The sequence below is a fragment of the Bos indicus genome, chromosome 28 (genome assembly GCF_029378745.1).
Source record: "Bos indicus isolate NIAB-ARS_2022 breed Sahiwal x Tharparkar chromosome 28, NIAB-ARS_B.indTharparkar_mat_pri_1.0, whole genome shotgun sequence".
NCBI lineage: Eukaryota > Metazoa > Chordata > Mammalia > Artiodactyla > Bovidae > Bos > Bos indicus.
This window is the reverse complement of record NC_091787.1, coordinates 33,061,940-33,088,800: the sequence shown is the minus strand read 5'-3', so window position 1 is coordinate 33,088,800 and position 26,861 is coordinate 33,061,940. Positions and strand designations below refer to the sequence as shown.

The following is a 26,861-nucleotide window of genomic DNA, read 5'->3' as shown; positions in this document are numbered from 1 at the left end:
GAAGCAAGCCTCTCTGACACAGATCAGTGTCACACGCTGTACAGTTGGCATAAAAGAGCTCTGCCTTTTCAAGCCAAATGTTTTTCATTCTTTCACCATCTAGAGTAACCTATCAAGGTCCCCACTGGATACACCTGTTGCGATCCCACCATTTCACAGATTGGAAAGCTGAGTCCCGGGGACGTTGTATGATATGCTGAAGAGTATGTTGCATATTGTGGCAGAGTTGAGATTTGAACCCAGGAAGGCCTCCTGACTGGAGTCCTGTGCCAAACACCCAGTGCAGCTGGTGCCTGTCCTTCCGTGGGCCAGCCAAGTGGGCCTGGAACATCAGGAATCCTCATTGGCTTCCCGCTCCCTTCTTCCCCTTTCACTGTGGGAGTTGGCAGTGGTGTTACTTCTAGCCACCCTCCCTCCCCTGGACATTGCAGAAGGGTCTACTTATACGTGTAGCATTTACAAAATTCACAAGGACTCCTGAGTAATTTAAACTTCTGGATTCCGTGATCCTTGAGGGCAAAGATCAGGCCTGACTTAGCAATTTCGGTTTTCTGTATCCCTCTCTCTCCCTCTGGGCCTTCCGTAGAGGAGTTCAATAAAGGTTGATTGTAGGGTTGTTAAATTTGCCAGACCAAACATTATAATTTGGATGCTAGAATGATGTTATCCTCATAAACAAACCGTCCCCAGATTGTTTGGCTTTGGAAGTCCTTATGTCTTTTTTTTTTTTTTTTTAACATACAGTGAATTTTATTGTGTATAAATTATATCTCAATAATTAAAAAAAAGTAATGTGCCTTTGGGATCCTGTATCTAAAATTGTTCATTTTCTGAGGGGTCGCTGCTGCCAGTAGCTGGCTAGGCCCCTATCAGACATGCAGAATCATTAATTAGGGTCATTTGTTCTGCCATGAGCTGAGCAGAATGTGTAAAATCTGCTCAGAAGAGAATTAATGCATTCTCCTCTCTGTACTTTTTAGAGTACTCCTTGCATGATTCTCAAAGCCTGCAGGCCTCATACAAATGTTCTAATGGGCCAATTGTTAAGGGGACATTTGTAAATTAATCTCTGACTTGAGCTAAGTGGTTTTCCCTAATGGGTTTAATTCAATGACTCCCATTCTTGGCCACACATCAGATTCACTGAAGGAGCTTGTTAAAAATAGAGATACCCAGCTTCCTCCTCCCCTCAGCTATCAACCCTCTGTTCCCTCGGTGAGGTGAGGGCATCTCTGTTTTAAGGAAAGCTCCTCCGGTGATCAGATTGGAGTGGCAGCCACCTTCGTGAACCTCTGCTCCAAATCCGTGTCTGAAGGCCTGTGTAGCCTCGGGTGTGGATTCAAAGCTTTTGGGCCTAAACCCGACAGCTTGAAAACCAGGTTCAAGAACACCCAACGTATCTGAAGAGCCAGCTTTCCAGCTTCATTCTCCTCCATACCACACCCATGGGTCTGTCTTTTCCATAGGGAGTTCCGGTGACCTGAGAGGATATTCCATGAGCTTTGTCATACTGCTTTGCATTTTTCTGAACTTCCCGAGACATTTGGAAGGTCGTCAGGGCCCGCTAGAATTTCCACCACGGAAGTCAAATGGCCGTGGCTTCCATCTCTTTGCTCCCCATGGCTCATCAGACTTCCGGTGTCAGGTGTTAGGGGACAGACATTCTTTTAGGACACTCTTTGTGTATGTTCCTAGCATTTTTCTGTGCAAACACACGTCATATTTGATCTTGGAGTTTTGAAAACAGATGACTCACGGGCACCATTGTTCCAGTGACATTTATCAGACTGCTTTTGTTTTTAGGAATCTGGCGCTATGTAAATATCACTCAGGACTCTACCACCACACAGCATATGGGTGTTTGCAGTAAACCTAAGAACACGGCAGTTAGCACTATGCAAGGTAGTCAAGGTGATTTGGTGAATGCAGACTGTAAAAGTTAGGAAGGAGGATCAGGCTTTCGCGGCAGGCGTAAGCTATGCTGAAAGGGACAACTCGTGTCACCCCATGTGTCAAGCTGTGTCCACACACTCTTGTTTGGGATGGTTCTTTGTAAAGTGCGTGGTCACTGTAAGGAGTGTTCTGTGACTCAGCTGCTGAAGGGCAAATGTTTTCTGATCTCAACTTTTGTGCTTTTCTTGGTCTCATCTTACCATGTCCCTTGGGCTGCAGGGCCCTGATCCCTGGAACTATGGAAGTTCATGGAGGAATTCCCATTGGCTCTCCTCATCACTGAAGAGATATTAAAGTAGCCATAACATGTCGGAAGAAGGGAAGCTTTGAGAAAGAATTGGCCATTGAGACAAAAACTCCTACTGTTTCCACCCTTCCCTAGCTACTCCATTTATGTATGTACCACCTACTCAATATCTTACTATGTATTGACTCTACATATACCATACAGTTGAGCACTAATTGCATAGTAGCCTCAGTTCAGTTCAGTTCAGTCACTCAGTCATGTTCGACTCTGTGATCCCATGAACCGCAGCACACCAGGCCTCCCTGTCCATCACCAACTCCCGGAGTCTACCCAAACCCATGTCCGTCGAGTTGGTTATGCCATCCAACCATCTCATCCTCTGTCGTCCCCTTCTCCTCCTGCCCTCAATCTTTCCCAGCATCAGGGTCTTTTCAAATGAGTCACCTCTTCACATGAGGTGGCCAGAGGTTTGGAGTTTCAGCTTCAGCATCAGTCCTTCCAATGAACATATAGGACTGGTCTCCTTTAAGATGGACTGGTTGGATCTCCTTGCAGTCCAAGGGACTCTCAAGAGTCTTCTCCAACACACAGTTCAAAAACATCAATTCTTTGGCAATCAGCTTTCTTTATAGTCCAACTCTCACATCCATATATGACTACTGGAAAAACCATAGCCTTGACTAGGCGGACCTTTGTTGACAAAGTAATGTCTCTGCTTTTTAATATGCGGTCTAGGTTGGTCATAAATTTCCTTCCAAGGAGCAAGTATCTTTTAATTTCATGGCTGCAATCACCATCTGCAGTGATTTTGGAGCCCAAAAAATAAAGTCTGACACTGTTTCTACTCTTTCCCCATCTATTTGCCATGAAGTGATAGGACTGGATGCCATGATCTTAGTTTTCTGAATGTTGAGCTTTAAGCCAACTTTTTCACTCTCCTCTTTCACTTTCATCAAGAGGCTCTTTAGTTCTTCTTCACTTTCTGCCATAAGGGTGGTATCACCTGCATATCTGAGGTTATTGGTATTTATCTCGGCAATCTTGATTCTAGCTTGTGCTTCCTCTAGCCCAGCGTTTCTCTTGATGTTCTCGGCATATAAGTTAAATAAGCAGGGTGACAATATACAGCCTTGACGTACTCCTTTTCCTATTTGGAATCAGTCTGTTGTTCCATGTCCAGTTCTGACTGTTGCTTCTTGACGTGCATAGTAGCCTAGGATTCACCAGTTTAAGTGTTACTCCAGAAAAAGAGCATATTTTGTGACTCTAAGTGGGCTTCTTTCATTTTTCCTAAGGCCTTATGTGTAGCAAATGTGAAATAAATACTTAGATGAATATTTGGGTGTACTCTCTAACATAACCATTACCACTTAGGCTAAAATCTAGTCATTTTGTGTAGTTGGACTGAATTTTTTCATATTTAGAGTAGGGATCTCAGACAATGAAAGATGCGAGAGAGAACTAGCCCTAGAAGATTCATCTCTGTTGGGTTCCTGTTTTCATGGCCAAATCCAAAGGGTTGATTCCTTTTCTGCAGCACCTGGATCTGGGATGACAGTGTAATCAAGCCTGACAAAGGGCCACTTAGCAAGTTTGAAAATTGCATGCTTGGTTGCCTCAATAGAGGCAATTGATCAGAGAGATCAGAGAGGCAATCTCCCCCCATTGATCACTTTAAGTCTGGAGGCAGGTGGGTGCAGGGTGGGGGTGGTGGGACAGTTTGGACACCCAGAACCTCATTGAGAGAAAGCCTTAAAGCCTTCCTGCTGAACATGTGGACCCAGGAATAAGTCCACTTCTCAGAATCTTCAGCTCCTGGGAGCTTTTGAGTCCTTTTCCTCCTGAATTTTCCTCTCTCCCTGATCCTAACAGCAATGCTGATACTTGAGTTTGCATATGAAGAGGCTAGGAAGAGTGCTCCCCTCCAGTCACTGGCTGATTTGCTTAAATAAGCTACACATTTTCCACATCACAGAGGCCAAGCTGGGGTATCTGGGATGCATTAGTGTCAGCTACTTTGTCCCCACCTCCTCTGCCCTGATGCTGGGAAGTCATCACCATTGCAGGATAGCTTAGATACTGAGCTTATTTCAGAATGATGTAGATAACGACTTGCGAGAATTTTATCCTTTCCTTTTTCTTTCCTCTTTCCTTCCTCTCCTCCTCTTCCATCCTTTCCCCTCAATCTCTCTCCAGCTTTAATGGCCTAGGCCTGGACAGCCACTCTGACAAAAGCTCTGCACTCAGAGGTGTGCATGCGCGCGCACACACAAGCACAGCCAAATTGATAGAAATTAATCTTGCGTCAACTGTTTATGAATGAAGAGGAGGGCCTTCCGCTCTGACGTGGCCACGCCCCTTCTCTTTGCTGCATTATGAGAATGAGGTCAGGGCCCGGAACTAACTGCTTATGTCTCTGAAATAGCAGCACAAATCAAAATTAATCTTAAGCTATTTGATTTGCTGCCTCATTCAGATAATAGAGGGAAGAGCAGAGGCCCGTTGATGTTTTTGTTTGTTTTTATGTATAACTGTGCAAGAAATTAATGAATGAATGTGTGAGGGGACTGAAGTGAGTCTGTTGGCAGGGGCGGGGCGGAGGGAAGGGGCAGGGGGATTAGCCCTGGGCCACGGGTAATTACTGACAGACACAGCAGGAGTTTCCTTCAATTCAACTGGAGCCTGTTTTAGTTTTGAAAACAAAATGGAAGAATAAAGTGAGCGCCAGTAGTGTATTATTTTAATGCTTCCTTTCATAAGGAGAATTCGTCAGATGCTATGAAAGTACGTACTCCTTTTATAATGTCTGGTTGTTTCAACTGTCAGTTGTCTGCTTTGTAGCCCACCATCCATGGAATGAATGGACATAGCTCCACAAAATTTTATTATGTTTCAAGTGAATATGTATGCAGAGTTCAGTTTCTGTCAGCCTGTTTGACACGTGCATGCGTGCACACACACATACACATGACTCAATTATGTTTCATCATCATGTACATCCAGATGCACATCCATCCACCTGCTGATGCTGCAGGGATGTCAATTTGCAGGCAGGCTGAGGAGGCCGACACCTCCTGACACCCTTCACCCCGCAGTCCCTTTAGGATACTGGCACACCTGCCAGGCACTTATTTCACTCCCCACCCCCCACCCCCGCCTCAGGCATTGTATGTGATGGTGTTTATTTTTTGTTCTCGAACTTCATTGTTGGCTCTTGGCATCTTTTTTATTTTTGTACATCCTTTTAGTTGCACTCCTAGTCTCCTTTATGAAAGAATAAATAAATTGGAACGTTGAGTGAGGACAGAAGCATCAGCCTCATCTGCTACATTTTCATTTGATAGACTTTAGCATGACAGGTATTCTTTGAAGGAGATGCCAAAACCGTCTTTTGTATCCGTGGTGATTAATTTTGAGTGAAGAGTATAAAGAAGAACAAGGGTTGTCATATACCTGGCCGATCATATTACCTAAGTTGGCTTCCTGCACTTAAACTATCTCCAGAATACTTGAGAAGTCGTATAACCACACGCTCGTGCACACACACTCACACACACACACACACACGCACAGGCAGTGAATATAGATATGCATGCATACGAGCACGCATGTATGGACATTTGTACGGACACCAAGTTTGTGCTTTTTGATTAAAATTTCTTGTATAGAAACTGAAAGTAAGTTAGTAAATTATTATTATTATTTTTTGTTAGTAAATTATTGTTTGTTAGGGATTGGGCTTCCCTGGTAGCTCAGATGATAAGGAATCTGCCTGCAATGCAGGAGACCCGTGTTTGACCCCTGAGTTGGGAAGATCCCCTGGAGAAAGGAATGACAACCCACTGTAGTATTCTTGCCTAATGAATTCTGTGGACAAACCATGGGGTTGCAGAGTCAGACACGACTAAGTGACTAACACTTTCACTTCACTTAGGATTGGGGGTAGGAACAGGTACTGGACATGAGGGATCTTACTGGGCTGTTGAAAATGTTTTGAAAGTAGATGAAATACTGGCTGCACAACTTGGTAAATTTACTCAAAGTTATTGAATTGTACACTTAAAATGGGAGTGTTTATGGTATGTAAATTATCTCAGCAAAGCTGTTAAAAGTTGATATCCCTAACTTTGAGTTCTTTTAGGGCCTAGGTTACATATAATAGGAAAAATTGTATCACTGCAGTTGTTTTTACCTGCTCTTTTCCCACTGAGGTCTGTTGACTTCAGCTGTGGAGAAGTCAGACTCTGAGATAACAGGGCCAGATAAAACCTGGTGCCAGGGGATACAGAAGTCTGCCCTGACCTCTGTTGGCCAGCAGTGAGGTTGCTGTCCACTGTGATGTGAGGAGCCAACAGAAAGGGGGGGTCTGTGGGTGCAGCAAGGGGACGACACTGCCAAGCAGGCCCCTGATAGCACCATGTTTCCAGGCCGCAGGTGGGTGTTCCACAAAATAAATAAGTAAGCATCCCAGCGTTCAGCTCTTAAGTGACGGCGTTTTTCTCTTCTTTTGCAGGTTGTCTTAGTCTTTGCTCTCAGCATTGGTGCACTTGTAATATACTTCATAGATTCGTCAAAGTGAGTATTCAGTATGTTTTCTTGCCCTCTTTTCTAAAACAATCACAAACTTTTACATTGATCTTTAACACCAGCCTTTGCAAGAGCCTCCTTGAGTGTGGGAGACTTTTGGAGGAAGGCAGGGCTGTCTGTGTTAATTTTCTGAATCGGAAAGCAAGCTCTCATGAGAAAGACTACTTTGATTATACTGTCCTAGGAGGGTGAGAGAGGAATCTGGGGTCATCAAACTTTTTTGCTGGCTGTTACTGCTTTTAAAATAGCTGTTTCCTGGTGTGGTATTTGCGCTGAAGGTAGAAAGAAGTCAAGAGGTCTCTGATGTGAATTTGCAACCTCTGAGAGGGTCATGGTGTCCAACTGATGAGGGTGTGAGCCATGCTTGCCATGGCAGTTTAGAATCCTTTTCTTATTAGGGTTGCCAATGCTTTGCTCTTATTGGAGGTCAACTTAGAAAGCATGATGCTATCCTTTGCACTGGCAGTTGAATAGTCAACTGAAGCATCGCTGGCTGGTGCTTCTTGACTCATGAAGGTAAGGAGATGGGACAGAGGAGTTTGTGATAACTCCCAGAGTGGAGGCCCACGGCTATCTGAGAATTCCTAGAGTGGACACTCATGCAGACGCCGGGGGTGCCAGCTGAGGGGACTGGTGCTCTGGGTGGGGTCTGTCTGTGTCACACACAGAAAAGGTTTTGTTTGAGGCAGAAGAGGGCGCTGAGCAAAGCTGCTCAGTGGTGGCCAGTTCTGCCCTGGTTCCCGCAGGTGTCGCCCCCACTCCCACTTGTACATCATTTGTTGCAACTGATCTGTCACAGGCTTGAAATTGACAGCATCTGGGAAACTGGAGCTGAGCTGGTTTGACTCCCTTCTGTGGGGACATGAACCTGACACCTGACGGTGGCCTTAGGCTCTTTGCATTGTCCACCGTGAGAGTGTTTTTGATTCCCTGAACTCTCAGCCTAGAACGCGGCGGTGCTAGAGTTTGATCTGAGGAAACCTGCTTGGTGTCCCTTTTGGCTCAAAGCCTGGTGTGCCTGAATTCTGAGCTTAGTGTTCTTTTCCTGTGGCTCAGGATGGTAGTAATTTCATGCATGCCTAAACTCTGAATTTCTCAGAGTTACTGGTCACCAGCCAAAGGATTTTGTGCATTTGGGTGCTGAGCCAAAATCATGTCAGGGAAGATAAAGAAAACATCTCCTCTCATCACCTGTCTCTGGGAATTGGCCATACCTAGAGTATCAGCGGTCCTTCAGCCCATCCACATGCACAAGGCTGGACTGCCCCCGCCCACCACAGGTGGACTCTTAAAATGTTCTCCAGGATTGAGATTCCATGCACTTTTCCGTCAGCTCTTCCTGGCCAAGAGAGAAAAGAGCTTTTTAAGTTTGGAAAACTCCAACTGGCATGTCATCGAAGGTAAGCCTCATTTGAATATCTCCTCTTCATAATTCTGGATCATATTTGAATTGAACCGAATATCTTCTAGAGCCGCTTGTCTTATTTCTCCGTTTTCTCCCCCAGGGCTGAGGAGTGTTCTCAAAAGTCTTGGAGCACACCCTGTGTCGGCTTCCATGCAGGGCTCAGGAAGCAGTTACAGGCATGTAGTCTGTGAGCCCCAGATAGGCAAACCCTCACGTGGAAGTGAATGGGGTGATCGGTCAGAAGGACCTTGGCGCCTTCTTTCCTTGTCGCTCCTTTTTGGCTCCTCTGTGTTTCTCAGAAATAAAATGCTCTTGTAAAATGGGTTTGACTCGTGTCCTTTTTCACAGCGTCCACTGGGGAGTGGTCTTTGGCTCTCTCCGGTGTACTGTTCTCAGCTCCAAGTGAGAGGCTGGAAGGGAATAGAATTCCCCAAGGCAGAGCCCTCTTTCCTGGATGCCCCCTGCACCACCTCAGTGTCCTTTGGATTTGGCTGTGATTCTGCTGAGCCTGGGAAAGCCAGCCCTGGGAACCATCTCTGGTTCTGGTTTCCTTCATGGACTTGCAAAGAGTCTATTCCATGGATAGACTTCTGGTTCTGTGCTCAGTTTTTCCAAGCAAAAGTGCCAAGAATCTTAGAACCAAGACTGTCCTCACTCTCCCTGGGGACTATTTTAGCCTCATCCTAACGTCAGTCTTTCTTCTGTCACTAAACTGTGTGGTTGGCATAGCGAGGCTTTGTTTATAAGACGATCTTATGTTTATTTGTGTAGCCCTTTCTACTTTTCATTGGAATTACTGCATTGGGTTCTGAAGTCAAACCTCAGGAGTCTGTCTATGGGTGACCTCATCAGTACAGTCGATACTAAGGGTCTACTCTTTTCCTGGGGAAAGTCAGCAAAGATGCTCCCTGTGAGTAGGGAGACGAATTAAAGCAGAAGCAATAAGGTAACCTCCATGATAAGCCACAGATTCATTCCCAAGAATAAAAAGAAAGTCCATTAGACAAATTATAATTAAGCATAGTAAGCAAGATAAAAAGTTCTATCCACATATAAGATGCAAATGAGAAGCGAGTAAGAAAGCAGAATATAAATTCTTAAAGTGCATCCCTTTCATTCAAAACTGTCACCAGTTTTACACACTCGTGGTTTGCCTGGCCATCTGGGCATCTTGGAAAGAGAGCTTTAAGCATCTCTTGGAAGTTACGCTAAATCATCACCCTGGAAAAAAGTGCCTCGTATTCTTCAGATGAATTTCAGTTATAGTATTTATACCCTTCGAGTAAATGGAAGACAATGCATAGGCTTTCCCTTGTGTGAACCTAATTGGGGAGACAATGAATGGTCCATGAAATGGCTTGTCTGAGTGAGTTTTAACCAAAATGTTGGGGGGTGCTCAAGTTCAAGATGTGTGGCTCTCTGCACCTGGCCCTTTAAATCACGCAAGAAATACACGTTAATATAGAAAACAGGCTCCATTGGTCATTGTGGCTGACTCGGTGTCAAGGCAGGACAGTCAGTGCAGGTGGTATGAATAAACAGGCAGTTCAGATAAATGTCGTCATTGGTGGGTTTATGATCTTCTTAACCTTTCAAAGCTTATTTCACCATCAAGAGGCAGTGAGTAAGTCATTTCCAAAGACGACTGCTACACTTCTTTCCTTTTCCATTGTTAAGCCAAGATGGATCCCCACACAGGTCTTTTTCATTCAGGGGTTTGGGAAGCCCTTCTCTGGGTTTAATTTTCTTAGGGTGGTCACCACAGAAGAACCACTTGTGCAGCCTCAAGTGATTACTATCTGCTTGAGACAGATTGTGCTCAGAGCTCCTGGTCTGGAAAGCCAAAGAGAATTACATGAAACCATGTTAACAGGTTTCATTACCCCAGCAGCAGTCTCTTAAGAAACCACCCAAGCAGAGGGAGACGTTCCACCCAATGATTGGATGGACAGAGAAGCATTAAGCCCACCGCACACAGTAATCCCACCTCCCCCCAAAACGTTAAATGGCCACACGAGGCAGATACTGTCCCAGAGAACTCCATTTCCTTTTCCTTCTTTTTCTCCTCCTAGTTTTATTGAGATATGATTGATACACAGCCCCGTGTAAGTTAAGGTGTACAGCGTAAAGATTTGACTTAATGTACGTCATAAAACAGTTACCCCAGTAAGTTCAGTGAACACCCATTATCTCATATAGATACAAAATTAAAGAAAAACCATTTTTCTTCCTTGTGATGAGCACTCTTAGGATTGACTCTGTTAACGACTTTCATTTTTTAAAAGGCACCTGATTTAAGGCGCTTCAGCTCCTAATTCTGATGTCTCTCCATACCCACATCCCTTTTACTCCTACACACTCTGATCATCTGTGAAGCAAAGATTTTTTTAAAAAATTGTACAATGTAGTGAAAAGTGCCCCTGGATATCCCATGGGTGATAATGTTACTGTTGCTGGTCCCATCCCTCTCTAGTTCCTCCCTTTGACGTGGAAACAGTAATTCTTCTCTAAAAAAAAAGACCCAAAGATGTCAGTGTGAGGGCAGGATCCACGGATTGCATAATGTATACGTTCCTGCTGCTTCTAGAATTCCAAGGGAACTGAGGCTGAGACTCAGGGGCCTGGGTATTTGCCTTTTTTCCAAGGGCATTCTTGGAGAGATGACTCAACCTGTGTGAAGATATTTATTCCTGCGATTCGTGTTTAAACTCCACTAGTTCTTGCGTTGCAGTTAGGTGGATTATGAATATTTAACGTTGCACACGCTGAAAATGAAGGTCAAGTCCTGCTCACTGGTGACTTCATTGCTGGCTTGCGTCTCTAAAAAGGCAGGCTACCTGCTGTGAGCAGAGTAAGGCTGAAAGGTTATGCATTGTTAAAAATTTCCTTAATGACTTTATCTGTTCCAGAGTGGCTGGTGCACAGTGAGGGGCACCTGCTGATTTCATCGGTCTTTGCTCTCTGCTTCTGGTGTCAGAAGTGCTGTTCCGGAGGGTTGTGGACATTGGGCGGCGGGGGGTGGGGATGGCAGCCCACGTTTTGGAGAGCGTCTGATCCAAGGGCCAGATTCCAGGAAAACAGTGGTGTTACGATGTGAAAACAGCCTTCCCCCAATTCATTCACTTTATATTCAGTTCATTCATTCGAGACAACTTCATTGTGATCATGATGAATATTTTCCACATGGTCAAATTGCTTATGGTTAGGTATGGTTATTGACCAGACTGTTTTCATAGTCTCTAAAAATAGCACGGGCATCATTGATGTAATGGGGATACCCAGAGCTTTAGTAGAACTGGCTAGTTACTCTCCCATTTTACCTCCCTACCTGAATCTTTACACAGCCAGGCCTCTAATCCCTTTGCCTAGAAATTCTCCTTAAAAGGAGAGAGAGGGCGGAGGAACATTCACTGATCCTGTGCTGTGTGCTGAGGTAAGGCGCTAAGCCCTTCAAAATTAATTATATGTGCAGTCTCATTGAATTGTCCTGACAACTTGATAGGGTGGGGCTGTGACCTATTCCACTTTACAGATGAAACTGCAGTATTTTGCCCAAAACCACGTAGCTAGTAAATCCTGGAGCTAGGATTTGAATCCACACATCTAAAGTCACCTCACTTGCAAGTCAAGGAGTAAAATTCCAGACGTGGAAGTGTCTGCGTGGGTTCAGTAGATGTTACAGGAGAGTTCACATAGCCTCGTCCTGCCACCTCATCTGTCTTGTTTCTTGTTTCATTTTCCATCTCCCCATTCCGCACCTTTGGGGCCAAGTCTGCAAGGCAGCCATGCTTACAAGGGTCCTGTGAGCTTTCTTACTGGGACATGGGGTGTTTGGACCATGTACTGTCTGATGTGTGTTTGAGCCTTGATTCATTCTAAACTATGGCTCAAAAAAGAATGTCTTCTCTTTCAGTCAAGAGGCAGCATTTTGTGATGGAATAAGATCAAGTTAGCAAAGAACAAGGAAAGCTGATTGTTTCTTAAAGGCCTGTCCCACTAATTGAATTCTTTCCTGGTGGAAACCCCCTTTGCCCTCCCATCCTTACCTAGGTCTCTGAGCCTGTTATTTGGCAGGTTAAGAGGAGATAACCAGAGAGGCTCTGCTTCCCCATTAGTTTCTTTTATCTCTTTAGAGGGTTTCAGGATAGAGTTAATCTGTTACAGTTCTGCGTCAGAGTTCGTTAGAGCATTATGTGTACATCAAACCGGTGGACTTTAGGAAAATTTGATTCCAAGTAGGTTTCTGTGTAGGTCTTTGAAACCGTGTAAGATATCTAGCCTCCAGCTCTGGGCTTGTTATTGCCCATCCCACACACAGGTGTTGACCTCGAGCGGACACCCGGGAGAACTGTGAGGACAATGTACGTTACTCCCAGAACAGTACGCTGGAACCTGTAAAGGAGCACGAATGCTACTTTCCTTGTCGCCAGTAGCACACCCCCCGTCCCCACAGCAGGAGCAGCTGGGCAGCCTGTGGCACCGCAAAGGAAGCTCACCATTTATTCTGGACCCAGCTCCTTTATGGAACCTGGTCCTTCTAGGTAACGTTCTGAGAAATTGGCTCCAGCTCCCCACCTTCATGCCCTTTTCAAGACATCGTGACATGCATTTAAACCTTTGTGGAGGAAGTCAGCACAGATCCCTGTGTGTGTGAAGCATCTCCCTATTTTTCCCTTTTCCTTTTTAAATACTCCCCCCAATTTTCTCCATCCCTCACTGACATTTTTATTGCCAGGCTTTGGTTTGGAAAATTATGGGTAGGGAAAGTTCAAGGGCAGGATGTTCAGAACAGCACTGCACATCTGTGAAGGGAACACAACAGGAGAGCCAGCAGCTGTTGAAAGAATGGCATGTCAGATGGTGGAGGGGGCCAGCCCACAAAAAGAGGGCTGGGGGAAAGGAGACGCCTTAGGGGCAAAGAGGCTGTAAATAACTCCCAAAGGGAAGTCCTGTCCTTGTTCGCAATTTAACCTTGAAGAGCAACCCTCAATTCTCGGACATGGTTTTTGCAAATTGCCCTTTGTATATCAGTGGGCTGTAAGCCTGGTAGAGAAGACAGGTGGAGAATATGCTGAGAGGGTAAGCGACCTTGTTCCTTCCATCTTCCACACTGTACAAGGGTCTAGGCTTTCTCGCTTGCTACTCACTGTGTAGGAGATGCAGAGGTACCACAGGCAATAGCAGCTAGAAACGTCAAGGGAACTGCTTATCTTCAGCATTTCCTGAGGCAAAAATCAAGGGCTGTTAGGAGTGGGAAGGAAGATGGAGCTAGACCTTCCAGGTTTGCTGCAAAAGACAGCTTTAGAGTAAAATGCTGCAACTTGCCAAGGCTTCAGAGTTCACCCAGTAGAGTTTACCCGGAATGGAGTTCACTGTTCTCTGTGCCTCAGCATCCTCTCCTACTGACTGAGAGCTACGTGACCTTCTTATGGTCGCCTCACCAACCGCAGATAGAACTAGAGCCAGAAGTCAAAGTCCTTCCCTCCCAGGCCAGGCCCTTTTCTACTTGATCTTTTGGTTACTAAATAAAAGATAAAGATGTGACAGTGTTATCCAGTGAATAGCAGAAGCGATAATGACTTTTTACACAATTCTGGACTTTCAGGCTGTTATCTTGGGGGAAATGTTAGGGATGTGGAAAAGAACAGAGATAATCCCAGGTGGAAAAGAGCAAACCCAGCCAGCTGGGTGCTTGGGATTAGTTTATTTCATTCCCATTGGCATGAGGCGTTGAGTTTCTTAAATTTAAGATCCTGCCTTTTCTTTCTGTGCTTGTGTGTACTGTTTCAGAAAGGAGGTTAGAGTCCAACTCTGTTGTGGGAGGTTGACAGGGCTGAATGCATTGGTCTGGCCTGTTTGGAATTTGTTACACATAACTTTTGAGTACATTTTGCCCCACTGCTCATTTGTTTCCTCTGTGAAAACACTATCTCATAACTGTGTCTATAAATCCATATGTACTCTACTCTCCAAAATTAGAATGAAGTATTTCTTCTCTTTTCACTACTCTCTAGAATTTAAAAGAAAACCTCAGATTATCTGACCCTCCTTTAGGCCTCTGGCTTTAAAAAAAAAAAGGAAAGGAAAGAATAATTGTTTTAGGGCAAATGAAGAAGATGCATTCCCTTTCAGACCCAGTTAGTTATTTATGTCTTCTGCAACTAGGGTGTGTTTATACCACCAGAGGGCTGGATCGTCTCCCCATTGCCCAGCTCTGGTCCTTTACCTAAAGTCGCAGCCAGGCATGCATTCAGCAACTGCTGAGAGATCAGTGTGAAAGCCAGCTGGAGGGAAAGATTAGAGTTCAGAACAGTTTGATCCAAATACAGGGGCAGAACACATGCTTAACACAACCATGGTTGTTCTGAGGTGTGGTGTTGACTGGTACAGCTTCATCATGGGGTTTATGGGCTGCAGACAGGAATGGAGATGTGACCTCTGCCTCTTCTTTTATTTCTCTTGTCCTTCTTCCTGACAGCCTGACAAAAGGAAGCTTTGGGGAGACCCTGGTCAGTGATGAGTCATTTGTGGAGTAAAAATAGAGTCCCTTGCAGCAAGGATGCCCTTGGGACTTTCTGGATATACATGTCACTGTTCCCAGAATTTGGGAGAAGGAAGTGTATATGTTTGTGTGTGGGTGTGCATGCACGTGTGTATATAGGAGACAATCTTGTCTCACATATAAATGGATGGGAAAGTATAGCATGGAAGGATTAGCCCCCAGTCTCATCATAATAACAGAGATGGGCTGAAAGCCGTGTACCTAACTTAAAGGTATCAATCAGGAACTCTTTGTGACCCCATGGAATATAGCCCACCAGGCTCCTCTGTCCATGGAATTCTCCAGGCAAAAATAATAGAGTGGGTAGCCATTTCTTTCTCCGGGGGATCTTCCATTTCCTTCTCCAGGGGATCTTCCTGACCCAGGGATGAAACCTGAGTCTTGTGCATTGCAAGCAAATTCATTACTGTCTGAGCCACCAGGGAAGCCCATCGGTCAAGTCATAGATGTCTATTAAGTACTGACTGTACGTGAGGTATTTTTCTAGATACTGGTGGTTTCAAATACTATGTATGAAGCTAGATTTTTTCCATTGAGCTTTTTAAATTATAAATATTTTCACGAGGGCATGGCCATAAATATAGGAAAAATAAGGTAACAAAACAAGATAACCAGTGAGATATCACTAGGCTCTATGTCATCAGTTTCTAATAATGAGCTTTGTTAACAACAAGAGCTGAAGTTTCAGAAGCTGAAAAGGTAGCTGGGTTTTATAGGGTGTTTGGCTCTGGGGCGAATTTGTGTTGAGGAAACAGAAAGCTCAGTCCCCCCTACCAACTCAAGTAATCCATAAAAGGGGCTCTTATTATGGCATGTGCTTTTGGGCTTCTTGGATTTTCTTTTCAGTATGTACCGAGTCCAGTGAAGCCCTGCCTCGAAATTGGCCACTGAGATTAAGAATTGAGAATGCTTTCAGGATGGCAGAACAGAATCCGAAAAGCAAACTGTCCCTGGTGGCGGTAATACTCTTCTCCAATTGTGTGTGGTGACAAACTTTTGGACACTTCTACTTAGAAATATCCAGAAGTGACTGGATAAAAGGCATCTGTTCCATCTTTTTGAAACTGAGGCCTGGGTGTAACATTCCTTACAGGGGCCTCACCTATGAATTTGCCACATGCAGAGCATCCATAGAGATGGTGGGAGACAAAAGTCATGGCTAAGGAGGTGGTGCTACGGGCAGACCCACCACGGCTCAACCTGGGATGCTGGTCTGGAGACTAGCATTTGCCTGGAGGGCTGCCCTGTGATTTCCATGGGCTCTGGGTGCTTTCGCATTCTTAAGTCCATTTCTCTACAAAAATACTAAAAATTATATTTTACTACTGTTTTTCTATAAAGATAAGTATAATCCAGGCTAGAGTCCTTATGACATGTTCATTATTATTTTTTTCTTCTGATTTTGAAGAAATTGGAACTCAGCCATTTTTGTGGGTCGCTGGAAGCATGGTGGGCCCTCGGCACTGTGTCTGCTGTGCCTGATGGAGAATTTGGCTCCCTTCTCTCCCTCCCTGTCAGCCCCAACCGTCTGGAAAATTTCACAGATAAGAAAACATGCCCAGAGACAGATGCTTTATACCACAGCCCTCCCGGTGTCATCTAATTGTTTCAGATGAGAAAATAAAAACAAACATTCCATTTCAAACCGTGTCTTATGACTTGGCTTTGGGCAATAGTAATGTCATTTGATGTCATTTAATAAAAATGACCCCTATAGATATGTCCATTAAAAAAGAAAAACGTAATAGTCTTGCTTTTCTGTTGAGTTTTGAAGACACATGTGCTTTGTCCATCCTTATATCTGAAAATGAGCCTCTCCAGTGTAAGAGATCTGTTCACTGAAAGTGCAACAGTCAAAAATGAACATTTCCTGCATTGAGGTGTTCAAGCTCAAGTGGAAAGGGGTGGGCAGATGTTAGAAATGAGGCTAGCAGATATGCGAGGACCAGGATGAGCTGAGAGCCTGAGCCATCCCTGAAATAACTTCCCACCTGATTGTCCCCAAGCAAAAATGCAGACTTGTGTGGGCAAATCTTCCCTGTTTCAAGAAAAAGAGAAGAAACTGGGCTTTCATGTTGAATCTCCAGTTTTAAATATTGCCCATGACTCTACCACTTTTAAAGTACTCTACAGGCCAAACAAAACATCTCTGTAGGCCGTTTTCAATCTCTATTCTAAACGGTCTCTCTTTCTGGTCTTGAATTAGCTCTGATCCCTGACTGCCAGAAAATATTCTTAACTCTTGGTCTTCTGATTCCCAAAAAGGGGCCCTTCTCTTTCCATGGTGAGCAAGCCCCAGCTTGTTTCCCATTTAACATGTTTCCAAATGCTGCATAAGAGAATGTCCACCTTTCTCTAGACAAATACTGTATGTTGCAGCAACAAATCACCCACAACTTACTGTAAATCCCCAAAGACACATATCAGTAAGTCTACATCATCCCTGAAAATAACATCGTTAGGACCTCATAAACATACACTCTGTTTATTTAAGAACTGCAAGAGCTTTTTAAACATGGTTGCTAAGTCACAAGAGTCTATTTTCCAGGACATAAATGGAAACGAACATAACCCCCTTAAATTGTCAGATTATTTATAAGAAATAAAGGTCCAAATCTCTCTGTTCTGCTGGTGTATTACTTCACTGAAAGAGAGTTGGCTATACTAAGTGTGTCGGTGATAATTGCTCAAGATTATTTTCTGACAAATGGGCACATTTGAAACTTGGTTTAATCTTCAACATATGTTGGCATAAAAGCATGGGTTAACATAGATAAACCCTGGGTGTAGTTTCATCAACCTTAAATTTCCCAATTTGCCGAGCATTAGGGTCAGCTCGTGAAATTCTTACACTGTGACCCCTTCAAGGACAAAATAAAGCATGGCATCTCTGTACCTTCCTCTCCAGATACAGTCTCAAGTCTGAGCTATGGCTCCCTCTCCTGAATTTTCACTGATTGTGATTCTCTCAGGAAGAAACCATAGGTAGGGCTCCAGGGTCCACCTGTTAACATACTCTACCCACATTCCTGTTCATGCAGACGTCCTATTCAGAGTCCCCATTTCTTCCTTTGAGAGCTGGTGTTTTTACCTTGCCTTCCCAGTCCCCACAGAAAATGAGCCCACAGCCTGGTTGGAGATCTTGATGCCCTAGAGGAAACTGCAGGTACTGTCTGCAGAGAAAGGTGAAAACATGATGCTATTAGGTGGCTCCACCTGGCACATGCTTTTTCTTCTAGCAGCAGGAGGAGATGGGCGAGGACTGCATTAAGGATTTTTCCCTCTTCCTAATAGCATCAACAGCAATAATAAGACAAGGTCTGTAAAGAGCAGCATCAATAATTGAGCCATGCAGCCTGTTTGTGCCTTCGAGCACATCTGTTATCAAGTACGTGGTGAGGCTGGGAGACAGGCAAGGAGAGGGTACCTGGTGCCTGCGTGTCTTGTGTGTGTGTGTGTGTGTGTGTGTGTGTATGCTTGAAGGAGGCACAAATGGGTGAGGGTTGATTTCTATCAAATCAAATGATAGAAAGCGTGTGTGCATTGCCATGCATGATGGTGGTGGTTCTTTTGTGGGTCAAGCACCCTTTGGGGGATTTGATGAGTGCTATAGGAATTTTTGCTTGTCAGGGATTCTCAAGTTAGTCCGTGGACCCAAGTTAAGGATTCCTGCTCTGTTAGGGTAGTCTTACCTGATCGCTCACTCTGTTTTTTTGTTTGTTTTCCTGCCATTAAGATCACATGGCAGAGGGCAGTCTTCATACCCAAAGTAAAGATTGATTGGGAACCCTCCCCTTCCTGGGCATACAAGACAAGTCTCAGTATGAGTCTCTCTGTGGTGTATACCTCTCCTTGGGTCATACCCCTTCCCTCATTGCATTTGAAATCTTGAAAATGTAGGGGCAATGCTTACGTGACTAGGGAAGGGAGGCCCTAGACTTCCCAGCTATTTCTCTAATACCAAGCAACTCAGGAAGCAGTATGTAAACTGAGACGAATCTAAAGGCCAGAGCCTAAACACTGTGTATTTTGCCTCTCTTATACATTGTGAGTTAGCACCTGTTTTTAGGGGCAGTTTTCCTCCTTGAGCTATGAGTCAAATATGCAAATAATCTCCAGTCAAAACCACTCCTTCTGAGATGCAGCTCTGGGGCACAGGACCTGGGCATCATTGGGGTGCCCAAACAGATGCAGAAAACAGCTGCCACCTCTCTGCAAGACTGTGACTCTTCCCTACTACTGGAGAGTCGCTGGGGATCACTGTGGACACATCAACCTGTCTTCAGACCAGTTTGACAGAGAACAGCAGGGAAGCTTCTTAGAGAAGCCCCATCTCCCCTGAATTCCCTGCCTCCCTCAGATTCCTTGTCTTAACCTGTCTGCAAGCTGGTCGACTATGACCATTTAATTGGTACGGGGAAGGCGGGAGGGGTGGGGAGAAGCAGGCAGGGGTGACTGGAATTCTGGAAGATAGAGATTTCCTGGAGATGAATGAGGGGAAGCATAATGGACAGGCCTGCATGCAGGGCTACATGCAAGCAGAAGGTTACTGACCCTTGCTTAAAAAGAGCATTGACTGAGGAGGAAACTTTTGCCAGCTCTCTCTTCCCTGAGCTGGTTGGGCCAGGACTCTGCATTCATGTGTGTATGAATGCCCTGTCCACTGAGGGACTGCAGGGTTAGCTGGGAGCTCTGGCTGGGAATGAGAATGGGTGGAAAGGAAAGACAGTCCTTCCTGGTCGTTAGCAGCAGGCTCTGGAATCTGACCTTCCGGGCTTCATCTTGCTCTGCCTCTTTAGTGCCGTGTGTCTTTGGGCAAGCTGGTTACTTCTCCAAACTTGTGAAATGGGGTGAAATGGTGATGAAGGATGATGATATTACTTTCCTTGGAGTAGTGTGCAGAAAGAATTAGGTGATGCATGTAAAAGCTCTTAGTACACTGCCTAGCATGAAAGTGGCCAAAAATGTATTAAATATTGTTGTTTTCCTTTTGAGGTTTATTTTGAAACTTTTAATCATTTCTTTAAAGGGACAAGGTGTAAACACATTAAAGTTAAGGGAAAAAAACAAGATGTATTACAAAGCAGCCATGTGGTTAATTATCGAGGTAGTGGGCAAGACCTGAGTTTCTTAAAATTGCAAGTCTCAATTCATTACTAATTTGTAAAAGCAATAGAGTGGGACACAGCAAGAATCTTTTTTTTTTTTAAGGAGATTGAACAGACTTAGATAAAAATACTGCTTGGGAAGGTGAATGTGATTATATGAAAATTTTCTCTCAATTATGTACACAGATCTCTATATAATATATAAACATATGGTGTGTGCTGGTTTGTGACGTAAGATATATTTCTTCATTTGGGTTTTGTTAAAAAGTGGTTTGAGAAACACTAGCTTTAAGTCCAGAAGAGGGTGTGCTTTCTGGGCTGCAGTAATTTAGGACATCTTCAAGTAGGAAAGAAGACTAGAACTGGTCCCCAGGCATGGGTGGAGCTTAGATAATACAGAAGAAGTGGGGAAGGTGAGCTGTCCACAGGACCACTCATTTCTGACACCACCTGCAAGTTCGGGGAGCTCCCCAAACCACCCCTGACTTGTTAGAAGGACCGTAGAACTCACTGGAAGCTGTTATGCTCACAACCAATTTACTACAAGGAAAGGGTATAGGTTAAAATCAGCCAAGGGAAGAGGCACAGAAGCCAGACCAACCCAGGGAAGTACTAAACACAGAGCTTCCGCACTGTTCTCTCCCTTTGGAGTCATGACAGTGGTTCTTTTCTAGCGTTGATGCGTGACAACATGTGAGGAATTCTGCAAACTTGGGAAGCTCACTGAGCCTTGGTGTTCAGAGTTTTTATTGGGACTCAGTCACATAAACTTGTGTTGACTGACCTTCTTCAGCCACGTTGGAGCTTGACAGCTTCCACCTGACCCAAAGCCTCCACCATATATCACGTTGTTGGACTTTCTCATGTGGTTTACCACCCTTTCCCTACTCCCAATCTTACTGTTCCTACCTGGCTGACCCAAGACCCTCAAAAGACTTTGTTCAGACATGACATCCCAAGGGCTGAGAGATTGCCTCCCAGCAGCTGACGGCCAAGGGCAGATGTCTCTTGGGCAAGGCTGACATCTTTGCAGCTGAGTCAGTGGAGGGACTGGGCTGGCTGGAGAAGGGGTCTCTCTTGGAGAAGGCTGGGAGTGGGTCCTTTGACTACATCCATGAATAGCAGAGGAGAAGGAAATACTACTTTACAAGATGTGGTGTTTCCAGGGTCTGTTAATGTCAGCAAATCACCATTGAACATGATTATCCATCTCCTTGGCACCCACCTACACCCAAGCTGAATAATTTGTCTGGTGAGCCTGCAGCTGGTAAAAATGAGACTGGGCACAGGGGCCAGGAACGGGGCTGCTGGAGGCATGCTCCTCCCGTGACTGAGCTGCCCCGGGCACAGGGGACCCCTGGATTGACCCCATTTGCTGCCTTCTCAAAGTGACCAGCACTCTTCCTGTGCCCTGTCCTTTTGCAGACCCAGTAGATGGGCCTCCAGGTGCCCTCAACAGATTTGGTAAGGAGAGCATCTGTCTTCCTGCTCCAGTTTAACTTCCTTACCATAAGGCTTGATGAGGTCAAAACCAGAAAACACTGAGACCTCAAGCTGGGGATAAAATGCGGATCTGGCATATCATCAGGCCATGCTGCCCCCTCGCCACCTGACAAATGAGACAATCCCCAGCTGGGGACAGTTTGTAATTGTGCAATCAAATTAACTTGGATTTCAGCTTAATGAAGTGCTTAATGTCCCAAATGAGGCCGAGCCCTAATATTTAGAGAAGCAAACTGGACCCCAGGAAAGCAAAGAACAGACTTCAGCTTAGTGCCTATTAGTATTAATTGTGCTTGCAAAATAAACCTTTTCAAAAATTCATCCTTTCATGTGAGACAGTCCATTAGCACCTAGTTTTGCTATATTTTTGCTGAGGGGTTTTTCTGCTGTGGCTCATAAACAGGACAGTGGAAAGAACATTTTATTGAAAATTTCTGCTAAATTCTACATCCTAGGGTATATTTCTTAACTTTACAGGATCTCAGCTTTCTCAACTGGATAATCAGAAATGTCCCCCTCTTTTTCTCTGAAATTCGTATTTTAGTCTCCCTAGAAGTGTCTTGTTGTAGTTTAAAAAAAAAAACAAAACCTGATAATCTGGAGGCAGGTAGATGTGGTTACAAAATCCTGACTCTATTACTCACTAGCTCTGTTACCTTGGGAAGAATATAACTGCTCTGAGCGTTTATTTCCATAACTGTAAATATGGATAATAATTATTCTGGCTCCTTAGTTCTGAGAACAGTAAATGAGACGCTGCACATGAAGCACTTACTACAGGACGTAGGACATGATGGCACTTATTAAATCTGATGATGATAATATAAATGTGAAATTATTTTCAGTATGAATTATACATCACTAGCTTGGTATGGGTAATCTTTATTTTCATTAAGATGATGAGTTCACTCTTGTTTAGAAAATGACTGATGATTCAGTAATTAGCTCAATAAATATTTATTGAGTGGCTATTATGTGCCAGGCACTACATTAAGTACTAGGCACTAACCAGTTGTAGTGTCAGAGGAACACAGGCAATAAACATATCAGCAAATAAATAATTTAACTTGATGATCCTTGCTGTGAAGAAGGTAAAACTGGTAATGGGAGAATTGGGGTTCCTTGGCTTGTTATGTGGAGAAGACGATGGCACCCCACTCCAGTACTCTTGCCTGGAAAATCCCATGGACGGAGGCACCTGGTAGGCTGCAGTCCATGGGGTCGCTAGGAGTCAGACACGACTGCGCGACTTCACTTTCACCTTTCACTTTCATGCATTGGAGAAGGAAATGGCAACCCACTCCAGTGTTCTTGCCTGGAGAATCCCAGGGATGGCGGAGCCTGGTGGGCCACCATCTATGGGGTCGCACGGAGTTGGACACGACTGAAGTGACTTAGCAGCAGCAGCAGCAGCAGCTTGTTATGTGCTCAGGAGTCCTTTGGTGGTCTTGTGAAGACTATGACTCTATCTCTCAGAATATTTATAAATGTATAATATAAAAACATTGGATTGTAAGAAAACCAATTATATTGAAATACAGTTATCATAATATATAAAAACAAGTTCATTATTGAATGTGCCTCTTAATTGTGCATTATTATGAAGACCAAGAGCAATGGTTCTAATACACTCCTATAATTTTAAAGTAGGATTAATGTAAATGATATTTTGAGATATGTGCATCAGTTATAATCCTAGATGTAAATATCTGGGGTTTTTATTGCTAACAAAGTCAGAAGTGTGATTAATACTTTTCTAGTTTTCTGCTCACATTTTTATGTACATACAAAGAAATGCCACATCTGAGTTAGAGGTTCATAAAAGTAAAGATGTAATTTTTCTCATCCAAGTTGGTAGACTTCCTGAATATTATCCTAGGACCTCTTGGGAATTTGTGGCCCCTGGGTAAGAACCTTTGGAATAGAGTGTGATTTGTGATGGGGGGTGAGCTGTTTTATTGAGAGAGAAATCATGTGATTTCTACTTTTAAAAGTCATTCTGGATGTATAGGTTAACAAACTAGAACTCATCATTCAAAATAAAACATTTATAGTTGATTGATTTTTGATGAGGTACCAAAATCATTCACTGTTGAAAGAGTAGTATTTTTTTAAAAAGATGCTGGGACACCTGTATAGCTACATGTAAAAGAATGAGGTTCGACCTTTACCTTACATCGTATTCAAAATTAACTCAAAATGGATCAAAGACCTAACATAAGAGAGGACTGTTAACCTTTAGGAGAAAATAGAGGTAAACCTTTGTGACAAAAGATTTGGCAGTTAATTCTTAAGTATGATACCAAAAGCATAAGCAAGAAAAGAAATACGTAAATTGAACCTCATCAGAATTTAAAAGCTTTGTTTCTTAAAAGACACTATTAATATGTGAAAAGACAGCACAGAATGGGAGAATACATTTGCATATTGTATATCTGATAGGAGACTTGTATCTAGACTACATAAAGAACTCTACAACTCAGTAATAAAAAGACAACTCAATGAAAACATGAGCCAAGGAGAGAGATTCATCAACACATTTGTCATCAGTGAATTGTAAATCCAAACTTCAATGAAATACCACTTCACACGCACTAGTATGGCTGTAATAAAAAAGACAGCTCATAGCAAGTGTTGGCAAGGGGAAGATGTGGACAAATTGTAAACTGCTGATGGAAATGTAAAATGATACGGTAGCTTTGGAAGACAGTCTGGCATTTCCTCAAAAAGCTCAACATGGAGTTGCCATAAGACATGGTTATTCCACGCCTAGGTATATACCCCAAAGAAATGAAAATAAATGTCAGACACGACTGAGTGACTGAACTAAAACTTGTACCTGAATGTTCATAGTAGCATTACTTATAAGAACAAGAACATGAGAACAACCTAAATGCTCATCCATGGAGAAATGGTTAATATAACATGGTGTATCTATGCAATGGAATATTAGGCCATAAAAAGGAATGGAGCACTGATATATGCCACAACATGAATGAAGCTTGAAAACATTATGCTAAGTGAAAGAAGTCAGTCATAAATTATATGACTTTATTCATGTTGAAGTTCAGAATACGCAAGTGTATAGAGACAGAGGATAGATAGTGTTTGCTTTAGGCCTTATAGAGTGGGAAGACTGGCAGTTGACAGCTAAAGGATGCAGAGGTGTTTTGTTTTTTTTTTTTTAGGTCATGAAAATGTTCTGAAGTTGATTGTGGTGATGGTTGCACAACTCTGTAACTATACTAAAAACTATTGAGTTGTACGCTTTAAATAGGCGAATTGTGTGGTATGCAACTCAGTAGAGCTGTTATCAAAAATAGTCCTTTTGACTATGATGCAAACGATAGAGTGTAAGGCCCAAGATTTTTATCTCACAAAGAGAATATTTGGGAGGCTGATACTTCATTAGTCCCAGCTGAGAAGGTTATCTCTTGGGCTAGGAGGGATGGAGTTGGTGAGCACATACTATGAGGTATCATGGACAGAACATGCTGTTTAGTTGAAAAGACAACTCAAGAATGACTTCTAGGCTGTGAATCTTAATAACTAGTATTATCCTCCTAGAAGACTAGAGTTTCAGTTCCAGTCTGTAGAAATGTTGAGAGGATTAGTGGCAGACCTAAAAACGACAAACTTTCAGAGAGCTGGGCAGCAAGGTGTTACCACCATCAATTTCACTGTACTTTTAACAGGGAAAAGTATTCACTGTATACCTGTACATACTCATACATCTTTACACGCACACTCTTGCATTCAAGGCAATGACGTAAAAACCACACACTTCAGAAAGCCAAGCCAGCATGGAAAGAATGAGCCCTGAGCCTCATGACTTCTCAGGCCAATGCAGGTTTGTTCAGTGGAAACAGATTGGAGCAAGCAGGAAAGAAACTGTTTGAGAATTTATGTATCTTAAACATGTCCATCAAGCATAATTTTCTCCTAGTCACATGTACAAATAGTAAAGGAGAGAAAAGTGTCATTTCAGGGTTTTGGGTATTATGAGATTTTGATGTCAGCAGAATAATGGATAAAAGGACCATGATTTCTCCAGTCACTTGGCCCCAGCTAAAGCCCAGGCTTAGTAAATCATCAATCCTGGGTGGGTTAAAACCCAAGTTACTTAGGGTTCTTCTCTAGAGACAGCATGGCTTCAGTAATGGATAAGAGCTCTGGAAATTAAAGCAGTAATCATTTTGTTAATAGAGATTACCCACTTCACTTCAAGCAAAAGCAAATGAAACAGATTCTTTCTGAGCATGTAAATCACTCTGTTGAGGAGAGTCAAGAGTGTTTCATGATGCTGAATTCTCCAAGGATGGTGCTTACCTAGGAATAGAAGGCCTCTCTCCCTGGGTTGGAGATGGAGAAAGCCTTCCCGGAGGACCTTAGCCTTGAGCCAGAGAAACAGGAGTTGGGATACAATCAGTTATGCTTGAAGAAGATATATTTCCCTTAATATTTTTTCTCCTTTCCCTGTAGTGCCCTTGGGGAGCAGGAATATCCAGCTGCGTTGTCCAGCTGTGTTAAATTAATTGACAGAGGGCTCATTTCTGATCCCAACTCCACCAGTGGAACTTCACTGTACAACTCTAGGTTAGGCAACTCCACGTGGGTCCCTTTCCTCACTCACAGAGGACAGAGTGGGACAGAGAAATTGAGGGATCATTTTCTACTCTTTACCACCCTTGATTGTCTTTTTTTTTTTAATTGAGGTAAAATTCACATAACATAAAATTAGCCATTAATCATACGAAAGTGTCCAATTCAGTGGCATTCAGTATATTTCCTCTTATGCAGTCATCACCTCTGTCTAGTTGCAAGATGTTTCGTCACCCAAAAAGAAGACCCCATACCCATTAAACAGCCATTTCCTGCTTCCCTGTCCTCCTTGCCCCTGACAGTTACTGATCTACTTTCTGTCCCTATGGATTCACTTCTGGATGTTTCCTATAAATAGAATGGTGCATATGTGACCTTTTGTGATATTTGTGACCCTATTTTCCAGGTTCATTCATGTTGTTGTGTGTGTCAGTGCTTCATCCCTTTTATGGCTGAATAATATCCCATTGTATGGATATATCCCATTTTATTTATCCTTTCATCTGCTGATGGGCTTTTGGGTTGTTTTCACCTTTTAGCTATTGTGACTAATTGCTGCTATAAACACTTGTACACAAGCATTTGTTTTAGTTCCTATTTTTAATTCTTATATATCTGGGAGCAGACTTGCTGGGCTATCTAACAGTTTTAACTTTATGGGGAATAACTAAACTATTTTCCATGGTAGTTGTACAGTTTCACATTCCTACCAACAATGTGTGAAAGTTGCAGTTTGTCCACATCCTCACCAACATTTGTTATTTTCAGCTCTTTTGTTTCTGTTTCTGTCTGCTTATAGTCATCACTCGTTGATTTCTAGAGTAGAAGCAGCTCACGCTCAGCGTTTGATACCCACTCCGGTTCATGTGAGGCATTTGCTCCATCTTCCACGGC

General features: G+C 43.5%; 1 protein-coding gene and 1 long non-coding RNA gene across 16 annotated transcripts in view; both read left to right on the top strand.

Annotated features, from left to right (window-relative positions):
• KCNMA1 (potassium calcium-activated channel subfamily M alpha 1) overlaps positions 1-26,861 on the top strand; it is a 774,726-nt gene that overhangs the window by 375,808 nt on the left and 372,057 nt on the right. For all 15 annotated transcript variants that reach the window (XM_070782104.1, XM_070782103.1, XM_070782107.1 and 12 more), the window contains exon 3: positions 6,714-6,775. In XM_070782104.1, the coding sequence (XP_070638205.1) occupies positions 6,714-6,775 (62 nt within the window). The remainder of the gene's footprint in view (positions 1-6,713; positions 6,776-26,861) is intronic.
• Positions 6,782-14,282, top strand: LOC139180393 (uncharacterized). Its single transcript, XR_011564652.1, has 2 exons — positions 6,782-8,187; positions 8,293-14,282. It is a non-coding gene; the product is annotated as an uncharacterized lncRNA (long non-coding RNA).